This window comes from Oryctolagus cuniculus, chromosome 3 (genome assembly GCF_964237555.1).
Source record: "Oryctolagus cuniculus chromosome 3, mOryCun1.1, whole genome shotgun sequence".
Lineage (NCBI taxonomy): Eukaryota > Metazoa > Chordata > Mammalia > Lagomorpha > Leporidae > Oryctolagus > Oryctolagus cuniculus.
Window position 1 is genome coordinate 164930038 of NC_091434.1, and position 24881 is coordinate 164954918.

General features: G+C 47.6%; 1 protein-coding gene across 6 annotated transcripts in view; it reads left to right on the forward strand.

The window, feature by feature from the left end:
- The first annotated feature begins 7340 nt into the window (after positions 1-7340).
- The window catches only part of CALU (calumenin), a 33114-nt gene continuing 15573 nt past the window's right edge, over positions 7341-24881 (forward strand). For 2 of the 6 annotated variants that reach the window (NM_001082734.1, NM_001082154.1), the window contains 1 exon segment: positions 21006-21226. In NM_001082734.1, the coding sequence (NP_001076203.1) occupies positions 21006-21226 (221 nt within the window). 6 annotated transcript variants of the gene reach the window in all.

Sequence of the window (24881 nt, forward strand, 5' to 3'; positions counted from 1 at the left end):
CCCACAGCAGCTAGTGAGACAAGGCGGCGTGACGCTCTTTCATTAGCTTGAATGACCTGAGCCCAGAAACACTGGCTCCATCGCTCCAGCATATGACGTCACACTGAAATGTTGACATGCTTCGTCAGTGCTTATGACTTCAGAGGAGAGGGTCCAGGTTCAAGGTACAGGTAAATCAAAGGTGTCTCAGAGTGTCCATCAGATGGGCCATGGGTTGGCCTTTTTTTTTTTTTCTTAAAGAGTTTATTTATTTGAGAGGTAGAGTAACAGACAGTGAGAGGAAGAGACAGAAAGAGGTCTTCTATCTGCTGGACAACTCCCCAGATGGCCGCAACCGCCAGAGCTGAGCCAATACGAAGCCAGGAGTCAGGAGCTTCTTCTGGGTCTCCTACATGCGTGCAGGGGCCCAAGGACTTGGGCCATCTTCCACTGCTTTCCCAGGCCATAGCAGAGAGCTGGATCAGAAGAGGAGCAGCCAGGTCTAGAACCAGCGCCCATATGGGATGCTGGCACTGCAGGTGGAGGATTAACCTACTTTGTCACAGCGCCGGTCCCAGGCTGACCATTTTGTTTAAAAATGTATGATATTTCACATTCTATACAAAAACTATTTTAGAAAAACTGCACAACATCCGATTGGCATGGGTTTTTGAGATGCTTTGCCTTGATTTAAGGTATCGTGGGATGGTTCCCTTCCTCACCGAAGTGCTTTTCACACTGAAATGGTCAGAAGACTAAAACACAAGTTCTGGATCACTGTGCTTCCAGGAATGAGTTCCAGCCTCACTCTCAGCAATTTCTTTTTCTTTTTGGCATTCTCATCTTATATTCTTTTATTATTGTATTCCCCTACCAAGAAACCTTTTATTTAAGGAATGCAAACTTCATGCATTTCATAAGTACAACTTTAGGAACATAGGATTCTTCCCACCATTCCCACCCTCCCACCCACACTCCCACACCTCTACCTCCTTCCTCTCCCATTCCCATTCTCCACTAAGATCCATTTTCAATTAACTTTATACACAGAAGACCAACTCTATCCTAAGTAAAGAGTTCAACAATTTGCACAGAAAAAAAAAAAAAAAAAACTGTTCCTTAACTGTGGAGACAAGGGCTGTTCAAAGTCATTGCATCTTGAAGTTAATTTCATTTCTTTTTTTTTTTTTTTTTTTAGAAATTTAAAGAAGCACCCAAGAATGATATATCTTTTGTGAGCCCTTAGACATAATAATAATACAACTCATTGAGGACAGAGGTCCTGCATGAGAAGTTAGTGAACAGTGACTCTTGTTAATTTAACAATTAACACTATTATGTATGACCTAAGTGATCACCCGAGGCTCTTGACATGAGCTGCCAAGGCTATGGAAGCCTTTTGAGTCCACGAACTCCATCAGCATTTGGACAAGGCCATAAGCAAAGTGGAAGTTCTGGCTTCCCTTCAGAGAAAAGAAGCTCCTCCTTTGATGACCCCTTCTTTCCACTGGGCTCTCACGCACCGAGGTCCTTCGTGTAGGACATATTTTTCCCAGGGTCTGGGCTGTCCATGCCTGAAATGCTCTTGTGGGCTTTTCAGCCAGACCAGAACGCCTCAAGGGCTGATTCTGACTCAGGGATTTCAACAGACACATGGATGATCCTTCCCACTCCTGGACTGTTGTACCTTGAATTCCTCCAGCCTCCCTAGAACTTGTCATTAATAACTGCACCCACCCCCACTATTCCCACTCCGCAGCTATGCTGCCTTCTATCTTTCCCCGAGTCCGATAGGCCTTCAATCTCACCAGGCCCACAATCTGTGGCTCCTACCAGGTTGCCACTATCCCTCATCCTCCCTGGGTCCTCACTTCCGCATCTTCTGGCCTGGATTCTGTGGTCAGTCATTGTTAACACTCCCTTGCACATGCCCTCAACACCTGGGTCTCTCTTCCTTCTACTCACTTGGCTGAATGCAGCACTTCACCGACTCCATGCCAGCCCCGTGCCGCTGAGCTCCCCTGCAGGAGCCCACATAACACACTAGCCAGTCTGAACACCTCCAAGTGATCATCACAGGCCTTACGAAGTTCCTCGGGTTGCCTGGAACCATCTCACACCTCCTTGGTCTGTCTGTTCAGCTGAATGCCTGTGTCACACCTCTCTCCTCACACCACCAGGGTCTCCGCATGGCCCAGCTTCGCATTTCACGGACAGCAGTGTCGTATTGAAAGACAACAAGTTCTCACGATCAGGGTCACCAGCTACCTAGAGCCAGGCCCGCTGATTCCAGCTTCTCTCCTTGTGATTGAAGAATAACTGTCTCTGTTCTGGACTAAACTCGGCTCTGTTCCTCTTGCACTAGATCACCTGCCCACCTCCCTGCCCAGGCATGTTGCTCCACTTTCCCTTCATATCAATTTGTTCCTTCCCATCAGTGACAAACACACTGCCTCTTCCAAATATACCATTATTTTTCTATTTAAAAATAGAACAGGGGCCGGCGCTGTGGTGCAGAGGGTTAACATCCTGGCCTGAAGCACCAGCATCCCATATGGGCGCCGGTTCTAGTCCTGGCTGCTCCTCTTCTGATCCAGCTCTCTGCTATGGCCTGGGAAAGCAGGAGAAGGTGGCCCAAGTCCCTGGGCCCCTGCACCCATGTGGGAGACCTGGAAGAAGCTCCTGGCTCCTGGCTTCAGATCAGTGCAGCTCCGGCCATTGTGGCCAACTGGGGAGTGAACCATTGGATGGAAGACCTTTCTCTCAGCATATCTTCTCTCTGTGTAACTCTGACTTTTGAATAAATAAATCTTAAAAAAAAAAAAGAACAAAATAACAAAATCCATTTTTCCCCATCCTTTTATACTAAACTCCTTAAGGGGTGAGCATTGTAGTGCTGCTTATGATGTCAGCATCCCGCATCCATGTGCCAGTTCCAGTGCCTGCTACTCTGCTTCCGATCCAGCTTCCTGCTAACGCATGGGGGAGGGAAGCAGATGATGGCCCAAGTACTTGGGTCCCTGCCACCCACATGGGAGACCCGGATGGAGTTCCTGGCTCCCAGATTTGGCCTGGCCCAGACCTGGCTGTTATTTCTCATTCACAAAATGCTCAAAAAGAGTGTTCCTGGTGAGTGGCTCCTTAACAGGGACTTGGGGTCTTTCCATCTTGGGGCTCCGCCATCGGCCACTCCTGGCTTATCGGGTTGCCACAGAAAGCGAAAGAGATTGGAGAATCACATGGAGCACGTTTGTATGGCCAGTACTGGAAGTAAAGCGCGTGGTCTCTCTCCTCCTGCCTGGGAGGGGAGCTCAGTCACATGGAAATGTCGTCCAACTGGACCCACAGACTGCAGAGGAAACAGCTGGGAAAACAGCCCATCTTCCACACCAAATGGCTCACAGCGCTACAGTCCCTGCAACGTCCTAAAAGCCCTGCATGATGTCCCCCACCCCCATCCCTGCTACTACGTTTCTGACATCACATCCTCACTCGCCTCACTACTGCACTCCACCCACCGGCTTCCTGCTGCTCCACAAACACTCCCAACGTCGCTATTCCTTTTTCTGTAACATCCCCCACCACCATCGGCTGTCCGCTCGAGTATCACCCTCTCAAGAGACCTTCCTGGGGCTGGCGCTGTGGTGCAGTGGGTTAACGCCCTGGCCTGAAGCGATGGCATCCCATAAGGATGCCGGTTGGAGACTCGGCTGCTCCACTTCCGATCCAGCTCTGTTATGGCCTGGGAAAGCAGTAGAAGATGGCCCAAGTCCTTGGGCCCCTGCACCCACGTGGGAGACCTGCAGGAAGCTCCTGTTTCCTGGCTCGAGCACAGCTCCGGCTTTTGCAGCCAACTGGGGAGTGAACCATTGGATGGAAGACCTCTCTCTCTCTCTCTCTCTCTCTCTCTCTGCCTCTCCTCTCTCTGTGTAACTCTGACTTTCAAATAAATAAATCTTTAAAAAGAGAGAGAGAGAGAGAAAGAGAGAGAGAGACACCTTCCTCGGCCACCCTTTCTGAGATGGTAGTGCGGCTCCTGTTAATCCCGACACCTCCTTGTTCTCCTTCCTTCCTTCATTGCACCTCTTGGCACCTGTCACCACCTCTCCTGCGAATTTTGTTAAACATCTTGCTTATGTTGTGTCTCACCTATCCCTGTCTATCAGAAAATAAGTGCCATGCGGGAGCTCAGCCCACTTTGTTTGCTACTGTAGACCCCATCCCAGGATAGCGTCAGCCCAGGGGAATCAACAGATTCGTGTGTGCACCACCTAAGCAGGGATGCTTGCAGAAGAATGTCAGTCGTGTGCTGCTGGCGACATCATGCCTGCCACAAGCACACATTCAGTGCTGCACTGGAGACAGAATCCAGGGCCAGGGTACAGCTGACAGCGACCCTTACACGTCACCCCTCAACCTGTTTCCTCCCCACCTACTTTCCAATTCTGGGGCTCCTATGAGACCTAATCTGCTTTGCGTTTCACATCTGTTCTCATGGCTCCATCGGCTGCTTCCTGGCCTAGGATCCGCCTCCAGAGACTCTCCCCCAACCCCGTGGCTCTTCCGTTAGAGATATGGTGCTATCACCTAGACTGGCCACGTCTTTTTTTTTTTTTTTTTTTTTTTTTTAAGATTGTATTTATTGATTTGAGTGGTAGAGTTACAGACAGTGAGAAGGAGAGACAGAGAGAGACGTCTTCCCTCTGTTGGTTCACTCTCCAAATAGCCGCAACAGCCGGAGCTGTGCCAATCGAAAGTCAGGAGCCAGGAGCTTCTTTTGGGCCTCCCATGCAGGGGCCCAAACACTTGAGCCATCTTCCACTGCTTTTCCAGGACAACAGCAGAGAGCTGGATTGGAAGAGGAGCAGCCAGGACTAGAACTGGCGCCCACATGGGATGGCAGAGGATTAATCTACTGCGCCATGGCACCGGCCCCTGGCCACGTCTTGACCTCAGCTCATCGTGTCTTGAACGCATCTTGCATGCCTCCAGCTCATTCTCCCCATCTCCCAGGACTGAATTTCAGAGTGCTCCCTCTTCAGTCACTAAGTGCAGGATTTGTTGGGTCTACATTTCAGACCACCCTGCACGTGAAGGTTCATTTCCTCTCTCGTGCCCTCGCTAGGCCAGACCCTTAGCCACAGTGAGTCTCCAGGTCGTAGGTCCCCACCTCTGACAGAGTCTGACCGCTCGTCCAGCATCACAAGGACATATGGAGTGGACAGCTCTCCTCCTAGGCTCTACTTCCTTGAGGACAGGGACACTATCCTATTTCCTATGGGTTCCTGTGGGGAGCAACCCGGACTGGACTGAGTTACTGGAATTAAGACTTATTCTATGCATCTGCTCTCCCACAATATGGCGCTGGGAGAGGAGAAAACAGCTTCTACGCAGCTGCCTCTTGCCAACTTGAGTGATGACCTCCAGGAGCTGATCCTGCTCCTGATTGGAGGAGAGCAGCGTACTCGGTGTGTGGGCAGCCGAGTTGGAATTGGTGGAAGAGGACTATAAAGGAGGAGAGAGACAACATGCACCAGGAACATCTAAGAGGAACACCTGTGCAGCCCCCGAGAGAGCCGGCCGGCGGTGTGCCGCTCCCCCGCGGAAGTGGGGAATGTGGCAGGGGGAACCGCCCTTCCACGGAGGTGGAAGGGATGGTAGCCAACCCGGGAAGGACCAGCAGCAAACCCGGGGAGGGCCGAGCAGACAAAAGAACAGCGCAGGGTCCTGTGTCGTTCCTCCACGAAGACAGGGAGCGACATAATGGTGCCGTGACTCGGATATGAAGCCTAGGCAGGGTTTAGTGTCGCTCCTCCATGAAGAGGGGGAGCGACAGGTTCCCAGCACCTAGCACAGTACCTGATTTAAGGAGGCACTTTTAGACCAGTTTTTGGAGTCACACCGGCTGGACAGCCTGTCTTACAGTCAATCCATGCTCGCAGCTGTGCTGCCCTGAAAGAACAGGCTTCCATTTCATTCTACCCCCACTCGGAAATCTTCCCGGAGGCCTCCTATCCCCATGGCCTTCGGCTCTGGCTCCTCAGGTTGTCATGACTGTCTGCACCTGTCCCAGCTTCCCACTGACGCTTTCCCTTCATGGCTCTGTTTTTTGATCCTTCTCATTCCTTACCTGGCCTGAGAATGGACCTCCCGCTCTGCCCCCCGCTTGCCCTTGTTCCTGTTCCTCCTGCTGCTGAACGGGCCACTGGGCACTTCCTCAGTCCAGCCTGAAGCCTCCCTTGTCTGAATGCACAAAACACTGGCTGTCACTCAAAGGAAAGGGAGTGGGGGGAAGAGGCTTGGGCAGCTGCCCACCCCTCATACCAGCCTGCTCTACTTCTTCTTCTTTTTTTTTTTTTTTTTTTTTTTTTTTTTTAGCTTCCTGCTAGTGCACATCCTGGGAGGCAGCAAATAATGGCTAAAGTACATGGGTGGGTGCCGCCCATGTGGGCGATCTGCAAGAAGTTCCCGGCCTCTGGCCTCAGCCTGCTCCAGCCCTGGTTGTTGCTGCCTTTAGAGGAGTGAGCAGCAGATGGAAGATCTCTCTCTCTCTCTCTCTCTCTCTCTCTCTCTCTGCTTTTCAAATAAATAAAAATAAGCATCTTAAAAAGTAAACTAATTTGTTCTGTAGTTAATTCTTTCATGAGGTTAGTATTTTAAACCATAGAGGTTCCACACGCTAAGAATTCAGATTTATATTTCGTTTGTGTTGAAACATAGTAGCCCTCTTTTTAATACTTGTTGGAACTTCATGACTTGAAAATGAGTGAATGATTTCCCGCGTTCCTTTTAAATCAGGGACATGCTTGGGCTCCACCCATTCAGTTCACTTAACATTATTGCGCATTTAACTGTGGCAGGGCAATAGGGCTCAGAGGTGCGGATACAGAGATGAACAGGCAAATCCCAACCCTGGAGTTTTATCCAAAGGAAAAGCATTTTGTAGCAAAATCTGACCTTGTACTGAAGATACAAAGTGCCATGAAGGCAACTAAAGGAGGGATGCTTATTATGCTTAGCTGGTTCCTAAAGGCTTCTAGAACTAACCCCTGACTGGGCCTTGCATTGGTCTTCCCCAGACAGAGCACCAGGCAAAGGCCGCTCGGTGCACAGCGCACAGCTGTGAAAGGACGGACTGTCGGGGAACGCCATGAAGGCCCAGGCGCAGTACAGGTGAGAAGAGGCGGCGGGAAAAGATATACTGTGGGCAGAGTCCAAATCCGCCGGGAGACACCGCATCCGGCGGCAGCGCAGCAAGGAAGATGCCGGGATTATTCATTACAATCAGCGACCGAGACAGTGCATGACGGCAGCCAGCAGGGTAATCCAAGACGCCCTGTGGAGGCAGAGTCACGCGCTGTGAGTGGGGACGTGGCGGCCAGACTGCCGCGCCCACAGGCCGCGCGGAGAATGGGGCTGGGGCTCTCCATCCCCGCAGCCCTAGGACCAGGGTTGGGCGGGAATCCGGCCCACGCCACTCGGCGCGCTCGTGGGGACGTGGCGCTTTCCAGCCAATCCTTGCCGCGCAATTGTGGGGCCAATGGCCGCCCAGAAAAGCTGCGCGTCAGCGGCGGGGCTGTCGATGATTGGTTAGAGAGCCGCTGGTAAGGCGGAAGGGAGGCGGGGCGCGGAGCTGCTTCCGGTTGGGCGGTGCTTGCGCGCGTGAGCCGAGCCGGTGGGAGGACGGCGGCCGCGGCAGCCGGTGCTTCGAGGGTTAGGAGGTTAGGAGGAAAGGTAAGTGCCATGGTGCTCGGTCCCTCTTCCACCATCTCGTGTTTGCTCGCTTTCATTCTGTTCCGGGCCCCGCTCCCGGAGCGAAACGGGCCGGGGTCCTGGGCCTGAGACTGCTTGCCCGTCCCGGGCCCTGGGCGCGTAGGCTGAATCGAGCCCGCCGCGCGCTTTCCCGCGCGCCCTGGGTCCTTGGAACTCGGGCTCCCGGGCCTGCGTCCTGATCGGTGCTGTTTTGTGCCTGGCGTGCCACGTCCTTGTCCTCCGAGCGGGCCCCGCCACCAGCGAGCCCCTCGGCCTCGGCGTCACTTTTGTCTGTCTGCGGGAGGTCGGAGGGCAGCTGGACGGCTCGCTCTCTCCGGCCGCCCCGCCCCGCCCCAGGGCCACATCCCGACGGTGCGGCGCATCTGCCGAGAAAGCCGTGGGAAGTGTGTAGGGACAAGGGAAGAGAGAACGAGTGTAGGTACCGTGTGATAGTGCAAAAGCACCTGTAATTTTAGAGAAAAACCGAATGTTTCGGGTGTCTATGTTCGCGTACCTCAGCCCGCGACGGCAAGCAGTTTGAATAGCTTTATTAGGGAAATTCATTGATTTTTTTAAAAATTTTGTCTTGTTGCTGCTAGCCCCAGATCCTAACTCTGATTTTTTTTTTTTTTGGCGTGCTGTGTTCGGATGTAAATTGCATTCCCTACAGCTGCCGTTAAGAGTTGAGTGGTCTGCAGATTCGGAGGCTGCTTTTGCATCAAGGCAAAACTCCCCGGGTCTTCTGTTTAAACTTTTGGGCCTTCGATCTGAACTCCTAAGTGTGTAAAGTCCCAGAATAGTCTTTGGGAATTTAATTACATTCACTTCCGGTCATGGACCATAAAGTGGCTGTTAATGAATTGGGGCTAAGGTTGCTTCTGGTTTGGTTTTGTTCTAATGGCTTATTCAGCTTGGAGGTAGAGAACCTTGGAATCTCTGATAAATTCATCTCGGGCGTAGAATGGAACCTGACCCAGGACAAGTGCGTGTGCGACTCTACTCAGTCGATTTAGTTAACCAAGTATCAATGAGTAGGCTTCACAGAGGAACTTCTGTGGTTCAGTCCAAAGGGGGTGCCAGGGGTGAACTGTAGCTTGTGTCTGGGCAGAGGAGAGCATGCCTAGGCTGCAGCCAAAGCTTGCAGGGATTCAGGTATCTCACATGGGATACTTTTGAAAATCACAACTAGAACTTTGAGTTCACAAACATGTATTAAGTAAACCTGAGTGGATGGGAGTCAGTACAGCTTTGAAGCCAGCTCCTCATTCTCACTCTGTATAATGCTTGTTTGCTTCCATTTATCCAGGGATGTGTCCAGAAATAAGCACTGTATCACATTGCAGCAGTAGAGATCGGTACAGTGGTCTTAACAGATTTTCTGTAACCTGGGTGGGCCAGGGATGTCGGAAGGACTAGGAACTGCCAGGGGTAGCCCTAGAAATGCTTGCTAGCCCCTAAGGCCCTAGATCTCTCTCTATGCAGTCTTCGGTGTGGGTTTTGCTGATGCTGTAATTTATGTAGTAGAGTTAAGACAGCAGAATAACACTCCTGTTGCTGGCTAATAGCCAGGTCTGGTACACAGGAAGTGGGGATTGGAGAGCACAGGCAGCCACCATATTATGCCACGTACCACCCAGTTCAGTAAAATTGGTGTCTATAAAGTGCGAGACAGTGTATGAGGGGCTATCGAGGGCTAGTAATTTAGATGATGTGTAGCAGTTCTTCCAGAAATGCATAGAGAAGCTGGCGAGATGGCTGAAAGTATCCTGTGGGGGTGAGCTGTAGAACACTGGGGTCCCACGTCTGGTGCCTGGGTTTGATTCCTGGCTCTGGCCTCCTGCTAAGGAGACCCTGAGAGGCAGTGGCAATGGCTGCTGTGCTTGGGTTCCTGCCACCCCTGCAGGAGTTCTGGATTGGATTCCTGGCTTCCGATAGGTTGCAGGCATTTGGGAAGTGAATCAGTGGGTAGGAGATCTCTCTCATTCTTTGCCTCTTTGAAAAAACAAAAGATAGCTCATAATTATTATATGGGACAGCACAAACAAGTTTATAAAAGTTTAAAGTTACAGGTACAGATCATTTCCCACCAAAGTGATCATAGTAACTGTATCTTTTGATTTAGAATCTTTGGCACTGTACTAAATTAACTACCAAATTCTCAAGGACTTCATGTATATTATACATGCAGAGAAAAATTACAACTGGGAACCAAAGCCCTTGTCCCTACCTTTAGCATACCATTTCTGTGGCAGTTAATTACATATTAATATTTCATCAGCCAAAAGGAATTTTTTCACCCAGATTTCTAGAAGTTTTTTTTCCCAACAATAGTTTTTGATTCTGTAGCCAGAAAAAAAATTAATGGTTGTTTGGGATTGCTTTGATTGTAGAACTAATGAAGCCTGCGTGATAGTTTGATTATCAGAGTTTTTTGTCTACAGCCAAATTTTGCACTATTATATACTCAGCTGTCTTGCCAATGTGCTCTGTCTGCCACACAAATAACTGAAATGTACTAATGACCTGATGTGAATCCATTCCAACACTAGAGAAGCACTAGTAAATGGTTTGTTGGTGTCATCGCTTTTATCACGTCATTAAGGATGACATTATTACTCTCATGTGGTAGTCCATTGGTACTTGGACTAAAGTTTCTAAGTGAAAATTGTCAAGTAGATAACAAGATAAATTTAATTTCTGTATTTCGTAACCTGGGCCTTGTAGGCAAATTGCTGTCAGGCTGCACCCCTAGTCCCCAGCTGAAGTACACACTTAAGCAGTGAAAGCTGCTTGTGCGACATTATGGAGGAATGCCTTTTCTGCTGAGTGTCCAGCTCAGAGAACTGGAATTTTACCACCACACCCTTTCTCTCCTTTGTTAGTGTTGAGCAATGTGTCTGGTCAACCAGAATAATTGTAGGATCACTGAATATTCATGTTCTTGAGAAGCTGAGTTTAACCCAGACATCTAAATTTCCCTGAAACTATTTCTGTGATCAGTGAATTTTTTTTTTTAGGATTTATTTATTTATTTGAGAGGCAGATTTAGAGAGAGAGAGAGGGATCATCCATCCACTGGTTCACTCCCCAAATGGCCTCAATGGCTGGAGCTGGGCTGATCTGAAGCCAGGAGCTTCTCTGGGTCTCCCACATGGGTTCAGGGGCCCAAGCATTTGGGCCATCTTCCACTACTTTCCCAGTCCATTAGCAGGGAGCTGGTTTGGAAGTGAAGCAGCCAGGACCCAAACCAGCACCCATACAGAGTGCTGGCGCCTCAGGTGGAGGCTTAACCTATTATACCACAGAGCCAGCCCCAATCAATGGATTTTTAACAGAAGTTATTGGGAAGCAAGGCCAGGGATGGATGATAATTTACAAGCTCTTTTTTTTTTTTTTTTTTTTTGACAGAGTTAGAGGGAGAGACAGAAAGGTCTTCCTTCCGTTGGTTCACCCCCCAAAATGGCTGCCACGGCCGGAGCTGCACCAGTCCGAAGCCAGGAGCCAGGTGCTTCCTCCTGGTCTCCCATGCGGGTGCAGGGCCCAAGCACTTGGGCCATCCTCCACTGCACTCCTGGGCCATAGCAGAGAGCTGGACTGGAAGAGGAGCAACTGGGACTAGAACCCGGCACCCATATGGAATGCGGGCGCCGCAGGTGGAGGATTAACCAATTGAGCCATGGCACCGGCCCCAGTTTACAAGCTTTTAAGGAGATTTCTGAATGGATAAAACAAATTGATTCTTAAGACTCATTGTTATTAAAATCAAGTAGACACATTAGTCTTTTCTCCTTAAAAATTACTGGAACAGGCCGGCACCACGGCTCACTAGGCTAATCTTCCGCCTAGCGGCGCCGGCACACCAGGTTCTAGTCCCGGTCGGGGCGCTGGATTCTGTCCCGGTTGCCCCTCTTCCAGGCCAGCTCTCTGCTGTGGCCAGGGAGTGCAGTGGAGGATGGCCCAGGTGCTTGGGCCCTGCACCCCATGGGAGACCAGGAAAAAGCACCTGGCTCCTGGCTCCTGCCATTGGATCAGCGCGGTGCGCCGGCCGCAGGGCGCAGGCCGCGGCGGCCATTGGAGGGTGAACCAATGGCAAAAGGAAGACCTTTCTCTCTGTCTCTCTCTCTCACTGTCCACTCTGCCTGTCAAAAAAATATATAAATAAATAAATAAATAAATAAAATATAAAAAAAATTACTGGAACAGTTCATGAAAATAACTTTGCAGGAGGCCATTGTTGGTGACATACTGCAAAAGGAGGATAACTACTTGATATCTTTTCTGTTCCAGAACTTTAATTTGTTTCTCTAATGTGGTGCTGTCCAGGTACAACCCATGTATAATACAAGATGAAAATTTAAAACAAGTTAATTTTAGTAACATGTATTTTATTTACTGCAGTATGTTACAAAATGCCATTCTGTATAAAATCTAACACATATGCCACACCTGAAACTAGCCACATTTGAAGTGCTTAGTAGTCACATGTGGCTAATGGCTACTGTACCAGGCAGTGTGGGTCTAGACTTTTTTTTTTTTTTTTAATGGGGAAAAAAAAAAAAAACTATTAGAGGGACTGATCTTGTAGTGCAGCAGGTTAAGCCGTTGTTTGTAACATCGGCCACCTTGAGTCCTGGCTACTCTGCCTCTGATCTAGCCCCCTGCTCATGGCCTGGGAAAGGGGTGGAAAATGGCCTAAGTGCTTTCTTTGGTCTCTGCTGCCTACACGGAGATTCCGATGCAGTTCTTGGCTCCTTGCTTTGTCCTGGCCCAGCTGTGGCTTTTGCAGGCGTTTGGGGAGTGAGCCAGTGAATGGAAGATTTGTCTCTCAGTCTGCCTTTCAAATAAATCTTTTTTAAAAAGTAAAGGAAGGCCTTGCCTTGTGGTATAATGGGTAAAGCTGCTACCATCCACAATGCCAGCATCCTATATGGGCACCCGTTTGTGTCCCTGCTGTCCCACTTTTGATCTGATTCCCTACCAATGGCCTTGGAAAAGCAACAGAAAATGGCCCACGTGTTTGGGCCTCTGCCACCCAAGTGGGTGACCTGGGTGAATCCTGGCTCACAGCCTTGGCATGGTCTGGCACTTGTTGTGGCCATCTGGATAGTGATCTCTCTGTGTATCCCCTCCCCACCCCCCACCCCCGAAATGCTTTCAAGGGAGGGAATGAGGGTGGGTTACGTGTTACTTTTGGTAGAAGACAGAATTCTAGAGAGAGAAACTCATAGGTCATTCGAGAAGTGAGAGATGTATTTTTCACAACCATTGTTTTACCTTCTAGATCATAAGGTAAAAAACTTACACGGTTGAGTCCTTCATTTATGTATATCATATTTTTGAAATTTTTTATTAGAGAGCATGCTAATCCTCTGGCTAACTCTAAATTCCTGCGGTGTTGGGGAAGGGGCCTGCAAAGCTGGGGCCTGGGAACTCAATCCAAGTCTTCGTATGTGTGGCAGGAACCCAATGACTTGAGCCATCACTACTGCCTCCCTGGGTCTACAGTGGCAGTCAGCGGGAGTCAGGAGTGGGAGCCCAGATTGAAGCCAGGTGCTCTGATACTGGGACTTGGGTTTCTACTGGCTTCATAACTGCTAGGCCTAATACCTGCCTCTCCTGTATTTTTTGCTGATATGTTTGTTAGCCATTGATGTGTAGCTGTGTTGAAGATAGTGAGGAAAATGAAGAGAGTCATTTAGTTTTCTATCATTTGGGTTCATTTTGGTTAAAAAGAAAAAGATGCTTCAGAAATGAACTACACTAATATTCTTCAAATGTCTTGTATAAAAAGTTACATTGTACTGTTTCTTTTCACATTTTCCCATGTAAAACATCCTTTGTCTTATGGGGCTATCCTATTTCTACTTGAGCATTTTTATGTGTATGGATTTAGATAAATCTAATTCAGTTGGTTTTTGGAGTCTGTTTCGTTTTAGTGTCTGTATCTGTAAACCAAGAAAAGTTTGTAGTAGGTAGGAGTTGGTATATGTGGCACACAGAACATTTGTTTAAGTAGAGAGGTTTTTTTTTCCCCCCAAGAAAGGGAAGGGGATGGTGGCACTGTGGTATACTGGGTGAAGCTGCTGCCTGCAGTGCCAGCGTCCCATATGGGCGCCGGTTCTGGTGCGACTGCTCCACTTCTGATCCAGCTCTCTGCTGTGACCTGGGAAAGCAGTAGAAAATGACTCGAGTGCTTGGGCCTTTGCACTGACATGGGAGACCGGAAGAAGCTCCTGGGTTTGGATTGGCACAGCTCCGGCTGTTGCGGCCATCTGAGGAGTGAACCAACAGATAGAAGATATCTATCTCTCTGCCTCTCTGTAACTCTTCCTTTCGAATAAATAAATAAAAAGATTTAAAAATCTTTAAAATTTTCTAAAATCTTTATTTATTTGGAAGGCAGAGTTAGAGAGAGAGAGAGATCCTCCATCCTCTCGTTTACTTCTCAAAGTAACAGCAACAGCTGAGGCCAGGTGAAGCCAAAGCCTGGAGCCAGGAACTCCATCCAGGTCTCCCACAATGGTGCCTGGGCCCAAGGATTTAGGCATCTTCCGTTGCTTTCCCAGTCTCATTAGCTGGGAGCAGGATCAGAAATGGAGCAGCCAGGACTTGAACCAGTGCCCATATGGATACCAGTGTTGTAGGTGGCAGCTTAACCCACCACACCACAACATCAGCCCCAGGTAGAGATAATTTAAAATGCGTATTTTTCATTGTCCGCTGTGTAAGAGGGACTATTGGTTTCGTCCATCAGATGGCCTTTGACCCTTATGGGCATTTTTATTTTAAAATTTATTTATTTTAAAGGCAGAGTGACAGAGGAGGACAGAAAAGGTGTGTGTGTGTGGGGGTGCATCCTCTATCCACTGGTTTACTTGCCAAATGGCTGCAGGAACCAGGAACTCTATTCCAGTCTTCCAAGTGAGTAGTTTATGTGAGCCATTGCTGCTTCATAGGCATATCAGCAGGAAACTGGATTGGAAGCAGAGTAGCCAGTACTCTAACTGGCACTCCAATATGGGATGCAGGTGCAAGCAGCAGCCCAAGCCACTGTGCCCCAGTGCCCCACCCACAGGGGTATTTTCAGTCAGTGGTAAGATAGAAGGCCTGGATTCAGGGTGACAGTGGATGGTAAGCAAGCAAAGGCAGCAGTGTAGATACCTGTTTGGGTAAAGGAAAAGGAAAAAGCAGCTTGAAGAATAGCACAGTCTGAAAGACTGGGCTGGTGGAGGCCTGAGAAGGAGTGGTTGGCAGATGGAGAGCCCATAGAGGGGTGGGATTGGGAGTTTTAATACACAGGGGAGGTAAAGGTGGTCGTGGCACAATTGTGGATGAAGCTGCTGCTTGGACGCCTGCAGTCCTACGTCTGTTCCAGTCCAGCTTCCTGCCAGTACACTTGGGAGGCAGCAGATTTTGGCATAGGTACTTGGGTTCCTGAATGGAGCTCCTGGCTTCAGTCTGACCCCATCTGTTGCAGGCATTTGAGGGTGAACCAGAGGATGGAAGGTGTCCTCTGTGTGTGTGACTATGTCTTTCAAATAAATAAATGAATAAATCTTTGAAAAAAGAGGATGAGGAGAAAGAAAAATGAATACATGATAAAGGTAGATCATTTGACTTTTAACTTTCTTTGGGATTCTTTTTGAGTCCTTGTATCGAGATATTAAGCCTCAAACATAAATTAGTTTTTCCTCTACATCACAAGGTGAATCAATCTATTACATTTCTATATGCTACACATATTACAACTTTGTGTATAGAATATCTATCCTTTCTAGGCCCTGATAGTGTTATGGGGCTTATTGTAGTATTTGAGGTTTGCATGAGTCGTTAGGGTATTACGCTGCGTTTTGTTCTGAAGGTGTAACTAATCGTTTATGAAGTGATCCTAAGTATGCGGATGGAAGTTGCACAGTGGTTTAAGGCACCGTCTGAGTTGCCTGCATCCTGTTTCAGAGAACCAGTCCGAGTTCCTGCTACTGCACTTCTGAGCCAGCTTCCTGCTGATGTGCACCTGGAGGGCAACAGATGATAGCTCGGATACCTGGGCCCTGCTACCCACACAGGGGACCTGGATGGAGTTCTGGGCTGTTGTGGGCAACTGGGGCATGAACTGGTGGATGAAGGATTGATCTTTGTCTCTCTGCCTTCCAAAAAAGTAAAAATAATTTTTGAAATCATCCTAGGAGCTGGTGTTGTGGCAGATAAAGCCTCTGCACCCACATGGGAGACTAGGGAGAAGCACCTGGCTTCAAATCGGCGTAGCTCCTGTCGTGTCGGCCATTTGGGGAGTGAACCAACAGAAGGAAGACCTCTCTCTCTGTCTCTCTCTCATAGTCTGTGACTCTACTTGTCAAATAAAAAAAAATATGTCACTAAAATATTATTTGGAGGGACTGGTGCTGTGGCACAGTGGGTTAAAGTCCTGGCCTGTAGCGCCAGCATCCCTTATGTGCACTGGGAAAGCAGCAGAAGATGGCCCAACTCCTTGGGCCCCTGCACCTACACAGAAGAAGTTCCTGGCTTTGGATTGGCTCAGCTCTGACCATTGCAGCCATTTGGGGAGTGAACCAGCAAATGGAAGATCTCTTGCTCTGTTACTGTCTTTCAAATAAATAAAAAATTTTTAAAAATCTAATATATTTATATATAATCAGGAAAATAATACAGAAAAATAGTTCACGTGAGAACAAGTTCATTTGCAGCAAGTAGATTGCATAACAGAGTACCATATTAGATCTCACTTCCATACCACCCTCACCAACTTACCCTTCCTTTTTTTTTTTTTTTTAAGAGATTTATTTATTTGAAAGAGTTACAGAAAGAGAGGAAAGACAGAGGGAAGAGAGAGGTCTTCCATCCACTTGCTCACTCCCCAAATGGCCACAATGACCAGAGCTAGGCCAGGCCAAAGCCGGGAGCTTCGTCCCAATCTCCCACATGGGTGCAAGCACTTGGGCCATCCTCTGTTGCTTTTCCAGGCATGTTAGCAGGGAGCTGGGTCGGAAGTGGAGAGCTGGGACTTGATTTGGCACCCCTATGGGATGCCGGCACTGCAGACGCTGGCTTAACCCACTAACGCCACAGCACCCTTCCAACACTATTTTTATGAATATTATATTTTATACAAACATGAATAACCTAAGGAGATTGTTTAGTTTTGCTCTTTTTTTTTTTTTGTATAAATGAAATCTTGACATTGTTTTTGCAGTTTGCTTTTTTAAAATTCACAAAACTTTGTGAGCTCTCCCTTTCACTGCACATGGATCCAACATGTCTTTGTAACCTCTGTGTGCTTCTCCATAATATAGTTTAATATATGTTACCAGTTCTCTGGTTTTCCAGTTTTTTTATCATTATAAATTGCCATCATTGAGCATCTTTCTACAAGTGCCTTTGTGTACATTTGAACATTTTGATGGAATCAAGAGAAACAATGTTGAAGAGCTTTTTTTTTGAAACAAAACCAAGTTGTAACATTGGTGGGTACCGCTTAAGAAAAGTATCACTTGCTACCCCTTTATCTGTGGGTCTTCTGGCCTTCACATTGCTTTCCTGATGGGTTTCATCAGGCCTGCCAACCATCCCCTGGTTGGTTAAGGTGCCTTTTTTATGAATGGGCATGGTGCTACCATCCCCTCCCCCCATTATCTCTTTAGCTGCATTTCTGTTTGTCTTATTGGCTGCCCTACTTATGTAGAACACCTGATGCTCTCTGCTGTATACTCCTTTGCCATTTCGAGACCTCCCACCCTCCCGCACTGAGCTGCTTCCCTGTGATTGCATCCAATACCCTGGGTGCCTTTAGACCTAAAAGTTGTTCATGGTGGGCTTATGTTGGGCCCTTGTATAATGAGCGCTATAGGTTGTGTTGGGATTAAATATACAAATATTATTTCTCTGCTTGCCTTCCTTTACTTTTAAGAAATTTTTGTATAATATTCCCACCATTAACATGCTAAGCGCCTTTTAGTTTATTGAATCCAAAGGGCTTTACAAATCCAAGCTAAAACCGCGTACTATCTTGGGGTAAGAAAAAATGATAGATTGAACGATATCTAGTGTATCTGGCATATTTAATTTCCTTACCCCCAGTACAATTCACTCACTTTATTTTAGTACCCAAATATTTCAGACAGGACCTAGTATATACATTTTCTTCATTTTAAGTATACTTTCAGGTCAGACTTCTTACATATTAACGATGGTGGTTTGAAAGTTTGTTAGAGGCCGGCGCTGCGGCTCACTAGGCTAATCTTCCACCTAGCGGCGCCGGCACACTGGGTTCTAGTCCCGGTCGGGGCGCCGGATTCTGTCCCGGTTGCCCCTTTTCCAGGCCAGCTCTCTGCTGTGGCCAGGGAGTGCAGTGGAGGATGGCCCAGGTGCTTGGGCCCTGCACCCCATGGGAGACCAGGAGAAGCACCTGGCTCCTGCCATCGGACTAGCACGGTGCGCTGGCCGCAGCACGCCAGCCGCGGCGGCCATTGGAGGGTGAACCAACGGCAAAGGAAGACCTTTCTCTCTGTCTCTCTCACTGTCCACTCTGCCTGTCAAAAAAATAAATAAAAAAATAACCCCAGAAATCCATGATTTCCATGCCACTGGCAAACCTGCAAATGTTAAAAAAAAGAAAGATTGTTAGAATATTAGAATAGTGCTTCGGCTGCACTGAGGCAGCCTTTTTTTTTTTTTTTTTGGACAGGCAGAGTGGACAGTGAGAGAGAGAGAGACAGAGAGAAAGGTCTTCCTTTGCCATTGGTTCACTCCCCGATGGCCGCTGCGGCCGGTGCACCACGCTGGTCTGAAGCCAGGAGCCAGGTGCTTCTCCTGGTCTCCCATGGGGTGCAGGACCCAAGCACTTGGGCCATCCTCCACTGCACTCCCAGGCCACAGCAGAGAGCTGGACAGGAAGAGAAGCGACCGGGACAGAATCTGGTGCCCCCTGTGGCACAGTAGGTTAATCCGCCTGCAGTGCCAGCATCCCATATGGGCACTGGTTCATGTCCTGGCTGCTCCTCTTCCAATCTAGCTCTGTGCTATGGCCTGGGAAAGCAGTAGAAGATGGCCCAAGTCCTTGGACCCCTGCACCCACGTGGGAGACACAGAAGAAGCCCCTGGCTCCTGTCTTCGGATTGGCAGAGCTCCGGCTGTTGCGGTCAATTGGGGAGTGAACCAGCAGCTGGAAGACCTCTCTCTCTCTGTCTTTCCCTGCCCCTCTCCCTGCCTCTCCTTCTCTCCATGTAACTCTGGCTTTCAAGTAAATAAATAAATCTTAAAAAAAAAAAAATCCAGTGCCCTGAGGGGGACTAGAACCCGGTGTGCCAGCGCCAAAGGCAGAGGATTAGCCTATTGAGCTGCGGCGCCGGCCAACAGCCTTTTAAAAATATTAATGGCCAGGCTTCACCCCACACTATAATCCTTTTTCTTTTTTCTTTTTCCTTTCTTTCTTTTTCTTTTCCTAATTTGAAAGAGGGAGCAAGAGAGAGTCAGATACCTTCCATCCTCTAGTTAACTCTCCAAATGCCCGCAACAGCCAGAGCTGAGCCAGGTTAAAGCCAGGAGCCTGGAACTCCATCTGAGCCTCACATGTGAGTAGCAAGACCCCAAAAGCACCTGGGCCATCTTCCGCTGCTGTCTCAGGCACATTAGCAGAGAACTGGATGGGAAGCAGAGCAGCTGGAAGTTAAGCAGGCCTCCTGACCTAGGACGCTGTCATTGCGAGCAGGTCCTAACGCAGGCCCCGTCCCCAGATGTGCTCATTTATTGATAAGATGAGGGATTCAGGAGTCTTATTTTCTGGACATCCCAGGGTGATTTCTAGGGTGCAGTCTGGATAGAGATCCTCTGAGTTGTAAGCAATACTGAAACAATTTTACTATTTTTGCAATTATTTACATATAAAATGTAATGATTTAGACTAACAGACTAACTAGTTCTATAGACCTCTTGGGGAAGGTGAAGTCTATGGTGGTTTAATATGCAGATTAGGGCAAGATGTGTGTTTGGTTTTCATGTTACACACTCCTTACTTGTGTTAGTTTCCCAGGGCTGCTGGAACATATCGCTATGCACTGGGTGGTTGAAAAGAACAGATACATATTCTCTTGTAGTTCTGGAGGTTAAAGGTTTGAAAGCAGGTGTCAGCAGGACCGTGTTCTCTGAAGGTCCGAGGAGATCCATCCTTGCCTCCTTCTAGCGGTTGCCAGCAATTCTTGGAGTTGCCTGCTGTGTAGATGCATCACTTCATTCTCCACCTCTTTCATAACAAGGCATTCCCTCTCCTATGTCTGTGTCCACATTTCTCTTTTTATGAGACACTGTTCATTGGATCAGGGCCTACCCTGATCCAGCATGTTCTCATTTTAACTTGATTACATCTGTAGAGACCTCATTTCCAAATAAGGTCACATTCACAATCCCAAGGTACCAAGTGTTAGGCATAAAGGGAGATGAATGAGAGATGATGTGAAATGATAAAAACTCTGGTTGCAGAGGAAAAAGCATTCCGAATACTGCTCTGTGACGAAAGATTAGTTACAACATAGGCGCCAAAGGAGACCCTTCCCCTTGATTTTAAGTTTTATGGTTTGTGAGTTTTTCCCCCCAAGATTTTAACCTCTCTGACTAGTACTGTGGGGTATCTAGAGTGTGCTAAATAGGTTTCTGTCTTGCAGCTTGAGGCTGGGAATCTACTCTGAAAATACTCCAGGTTCTTATGCCTGGGCAAGTGAAGGTGACTCGAGGTTGAACCTGGATGCAGGCCACTTTGGAATTGTGGACCAAGGAAGCTGCTAGTATTTCATTGATTCCTAATCTGGTGATCATCAGAATCACCTGAGAAGTATTGCCAGGGTGGGGAACCTTTTTTCTGCCAAGGGCCATTTGGATATATAAATAATATCACTCGCAGGCCATACAAAATTATCAACCTGGAAATCAGCTTGCTAGGGCCGGTGTTGTAGCGTTAACAGGTTAAGCCACTGTCTGCATCGCCGGCATCCCATATGGGAGACCTGGCTGCTCCACTTCCCATCCAGCTCCCTTCTTGGTGTGCCTGGGAAGGCAGCAGAAGATGGCCCAGCCCTGGCCATTGCAGCCATTTTGGGAGAGAACCAGCAGGTGGAAGATGTCTCTGCCTCTGCCTCTCTGTAATTCTACCTTTCAAATAAATAAATCTTTTAAAAAATTAACTGGGAAGTTAATTTCTTGTTTTGTTGTTACCCATACAGCTTCCTAATTTAACTGCCTTTCATTTTCTTTAAGGCCCAGTTGTCATGGACCTGCGACAGTTTCTTATGTGCCTGTCCCTGTGCACAGCCTTTGCCTTGAGCAAGCCCACAGAGAAGAAAGACCGCGTACATCATGAGCCTCAGCTCAGCGACAAGGTTCACGATGATGCTCAGAGCTTTGATTATGACCATGACGCCTTCTTGGGTGCTGAAGAGGCAAAGACCTTTGATCAGCTGACACCGGAGGAGAGCAAGGAGAGGCTTGGGTAAGATGCCCGTTCTCAGGGGGCTGGTGTAGGGTAATGCCGTGCTTTAAATCAGCTTATGCCTGCCCCCCCATTTCTGGCACCAGTAACGCCGTGTTGAACTACATCTTCTGAACGCTAACCACAGAATTGCTACCACTAAAATGTAATTAGTGCCTGCTGCTTTCATCCATATCCACTGAGTAACAGTTTGTATCGCATTCTACATGGCAAAATCATTATGCACAGAAAGTACTGAGGACTGCAGACCCTCCTTGAACTGCGTCCTCCTGATCCCAGAAGAATGTTACGTGGAGGCTTCGCTGCTGTTTTTAAGAACTGAATTCACTGTTGTCCAAGCCACATCTTTAAGTGGCTAATAAACTGCAAATTGGACCCCTGGAGCATTTTCTGTAAAGTTTATGGTTTCCCAGGATGTTTTTCACCCCTTTGTTTTCATTCTCAGACATTTACTTAATTAAAAAACAAAAACCAAATCAACCAACCTGACTTTCTTAGCAGAGTATGGCAAGTCCTGGTCTGAATGTCCGAGTGCGAGTCACCGGGCAGTGGTCAGGTTGTTTGGCGCTCAGCAGGCAGCTTTTCACCCAAGGGCCAATTGGGTAGAACCCCAGGTGATTGTTTCCAGCTGGAATTCTGACTTCTCTTGGCTCTCCAGAAGCCTTGCTTTTTAAGAAAACGCAGGTCAGTTTTGCACCGATTTCCTCCTCAGTGAGCAGCATTGGTGCAGCTTTCTGACTGCATTCAGGAGATTTGTGTGGAAAGTTGTAACAAGTGCACTTCCCCAAAAATACTTTGCCATCATGGGTAGTGCTGTAAGATGTTGCTCTAGGGTTTGCTTTTTTTTTTTTTTTTTTTTTTGGTTTGGTTTTTTTTTTTAAAGTATTTATTTGAAAGTCAGAGTTACACAGAGAAGAGGCAGAGAGAGAGGTCTTCCATCCGCTGGTTCACTCCCCAATTGGCCGCAATGGCCGGAGCTGCGCCGATCAGGAGGCAGGAGCTTCTTTCGGGTCTCCCACGTGGGTGCAGGGGCCCAAGGACTTGGGCCATCTCCTGCTTTCCCAGGCTATAGCAGAGAGCTGGATGGAAAGTGGAGCAGCAGGACTCGAACCGGCGCCCATATGGGATGCCAGCATTGCAGGTGGCAGCTTTATCCACCACGCCACAGCGCTGGCCCCCTAGGGTTTGCTTTTGGAGATAACACAGAATATATTCAATCTTTCATTGGATTATCTGCTGACCAAAGAGTACAATATTTTATTCTTCAGTCCTGACAGAAGTAATCAAAAAAAGATTTTGCTATATAGAATGAGCAGTTATCCCAAAGCATTTGAAAGTAGATTTGAAATATACATCAGCCTCATTCTGCTATGAGTTTGCTTTTCTAACTTTGAGAGATGGTGCTAACTGTGTTTTAATCCTGTAACTCTTAACATTCCAAGCTGAAAATGGAGTTGCACAACAGTGCTCCCAACGTTTGTCACACCTGTTAACACTGTGCATGTCCCTCACATGTTTGGTCTCCACTGTCTCTTCACAGAATTACACCTAATGGAGGGCCCCCAAGTTCAGTGTCATTTAGGTGGAAGATACCTTACTGATGTTCTGGCTCTTGGCAGGTAGCAGAATAGCTCTGCTAGCAATTTTCAATTGAGAAAAAGTCTTTTTTTATCATCAGTAAATATTATCAAAAGTTCGGTGCATGAACAGGCTTGGTATTTTATTAGACTAAGATGACAAAATCATGTTTTTTTGTAGAATGAGTGAGCTAAGTGGTGCTTGCTTCTCCCGAATTTTGGACATAGTGACAGATATCCCTAGCTTATGCAGTGTTGTACCATTGGAAGCAGAGTCCCAAGTGAACTTTTTTTTAAATTTTCTATGGCAGGCCGGCACCGTGGCTCACTAGGCTAATCCTCCACCTTGCGGCGCCGGCACACCGGGTTCTAGTCCCGGTCGGGGCGCCGGATTCTGTCCCGGTTGCCCCTCTTCCAGGCCAGCTCTCTGCTATGGCCAGGGAGTGCAGTGGAGGATGGCCCAGGTGCTTGGGCCCTGCACCCCATGGGAGACCAGGAAAAGCACCTGGATCCTGGCTCCTGCCATCGGATCAGCGCGGTGCGCCGGCTGCAGCGGCGGCCATTGGAGGGTGAACCAACGGCAAAAGGAAGACCTTTCTCTCTCTGTCTCTCTCTGTCCACTCTGCCTGTCAAAAATATAAAAAAAAAAAAAAAAAAATTCTATGGCATTGTTTTTGGTAGGTGATTATGTAACATGAGTGATTATTAAGAGAAATCATGGTTTATACCTGTAGTTGCAAAGATCCACTACTGTTTTTGAAATCTATGGTAGTAATATCTAAAAAGTCCTCGGGAAGCATTTTGCACCAATTTAATATACCATATTCAGTACCATTTTCTTAAGTATGTTAACAAATAGGACATTTTTTAATAAGTATATCTTATCTTTCTCCTCCCTCCAAAAAAAAATCCAGATTTACTTAATTTTCATTATGTGTCCTTCAAAAATTCAAAAGAATTTGTTTTGAAGTGATTCTTAATATTAAAGTTCTTACCCTTGATGTATTTGCTGTAGAAATGAGTAAAAGTGATTCCTTATCATTTTGGGGATCACAGCCTCAGACCCTTTGAGTCTAATGAAAACTAATGACTCTCTTAGAAAAGTACACACATATTTTAAGACTATTATGCACCTTTCTGAGTTCACTTGTTGACCAGATTGATGATTGATTTCAAAGGCAGAGAGAGATCTTCCATTACAATGGCCCCAACAGCTAGGGTGGGAGCAGGTTGAAGCCAAGAGCCTGGAACTCCATTCAGGTTTTCAACATAGGTGGCAGGGACCCAAGTATTTGGGCCATTACCTGCTGCCTTCCCAGGTTCATTAGCAGGAAGCTGAATCAGAAGCGGAGCAGCTGGAATTAGAACCAGCACTCTGATGGGATGTGGGTGTTCCAAGTGGCAGCCTAACCTGCTGCACTGCACCAATACCCACCTCCAACTTTTTTTTTTTTTTTTTTTTTTTTTAAGATTTATTCACTTATTTGAAAGAGTTACGGAGAGGCAGAGGAAGAGAGACAGAGATCCTCCATCCGCTGGTTTATTCCCCAGTTGGCCGCAACGGCTGGAGCTGCACTGATCCAAAGCCAGGAGCTTCTTCTAGGTCTCCCACATGGGTGCAGGGGCCCAGGGACTTGGGGCCATCTTCTACTGCTTTTCCAGGCCATAGCAGAAAGCTGGATTGGAAGTGGAGCAGCCCGGACTCAAACCAGCGTCCACATGGGATGCTGGCACTGCAAGCTGAGGCTTTACCCACTACACCACGGCGCTGCCCCGCCCCCATTCTTAAAAGGACTAAAAGTTTGTTTTATGCTACTTGAGCCTTAGGGGCATATGTTGCCTCTTAGGAAAAATAACAGGGAAGCCATTAAATGCAGTGTGTTTGTCCTGAAATAACTGTTTAGTATCGTCATAACTACATTCATAGGGCTGTCCATTGTCATAGGACTATTAGACCATTACCTTCATAAATTTACAAAGTATTAAAGATTTGAGTTACTGCCTACAGGCTGCCTTTTACATCTTTAGAGGATTGTATTATATATATGTACATGACAGATTTATATGTGACCCACAAA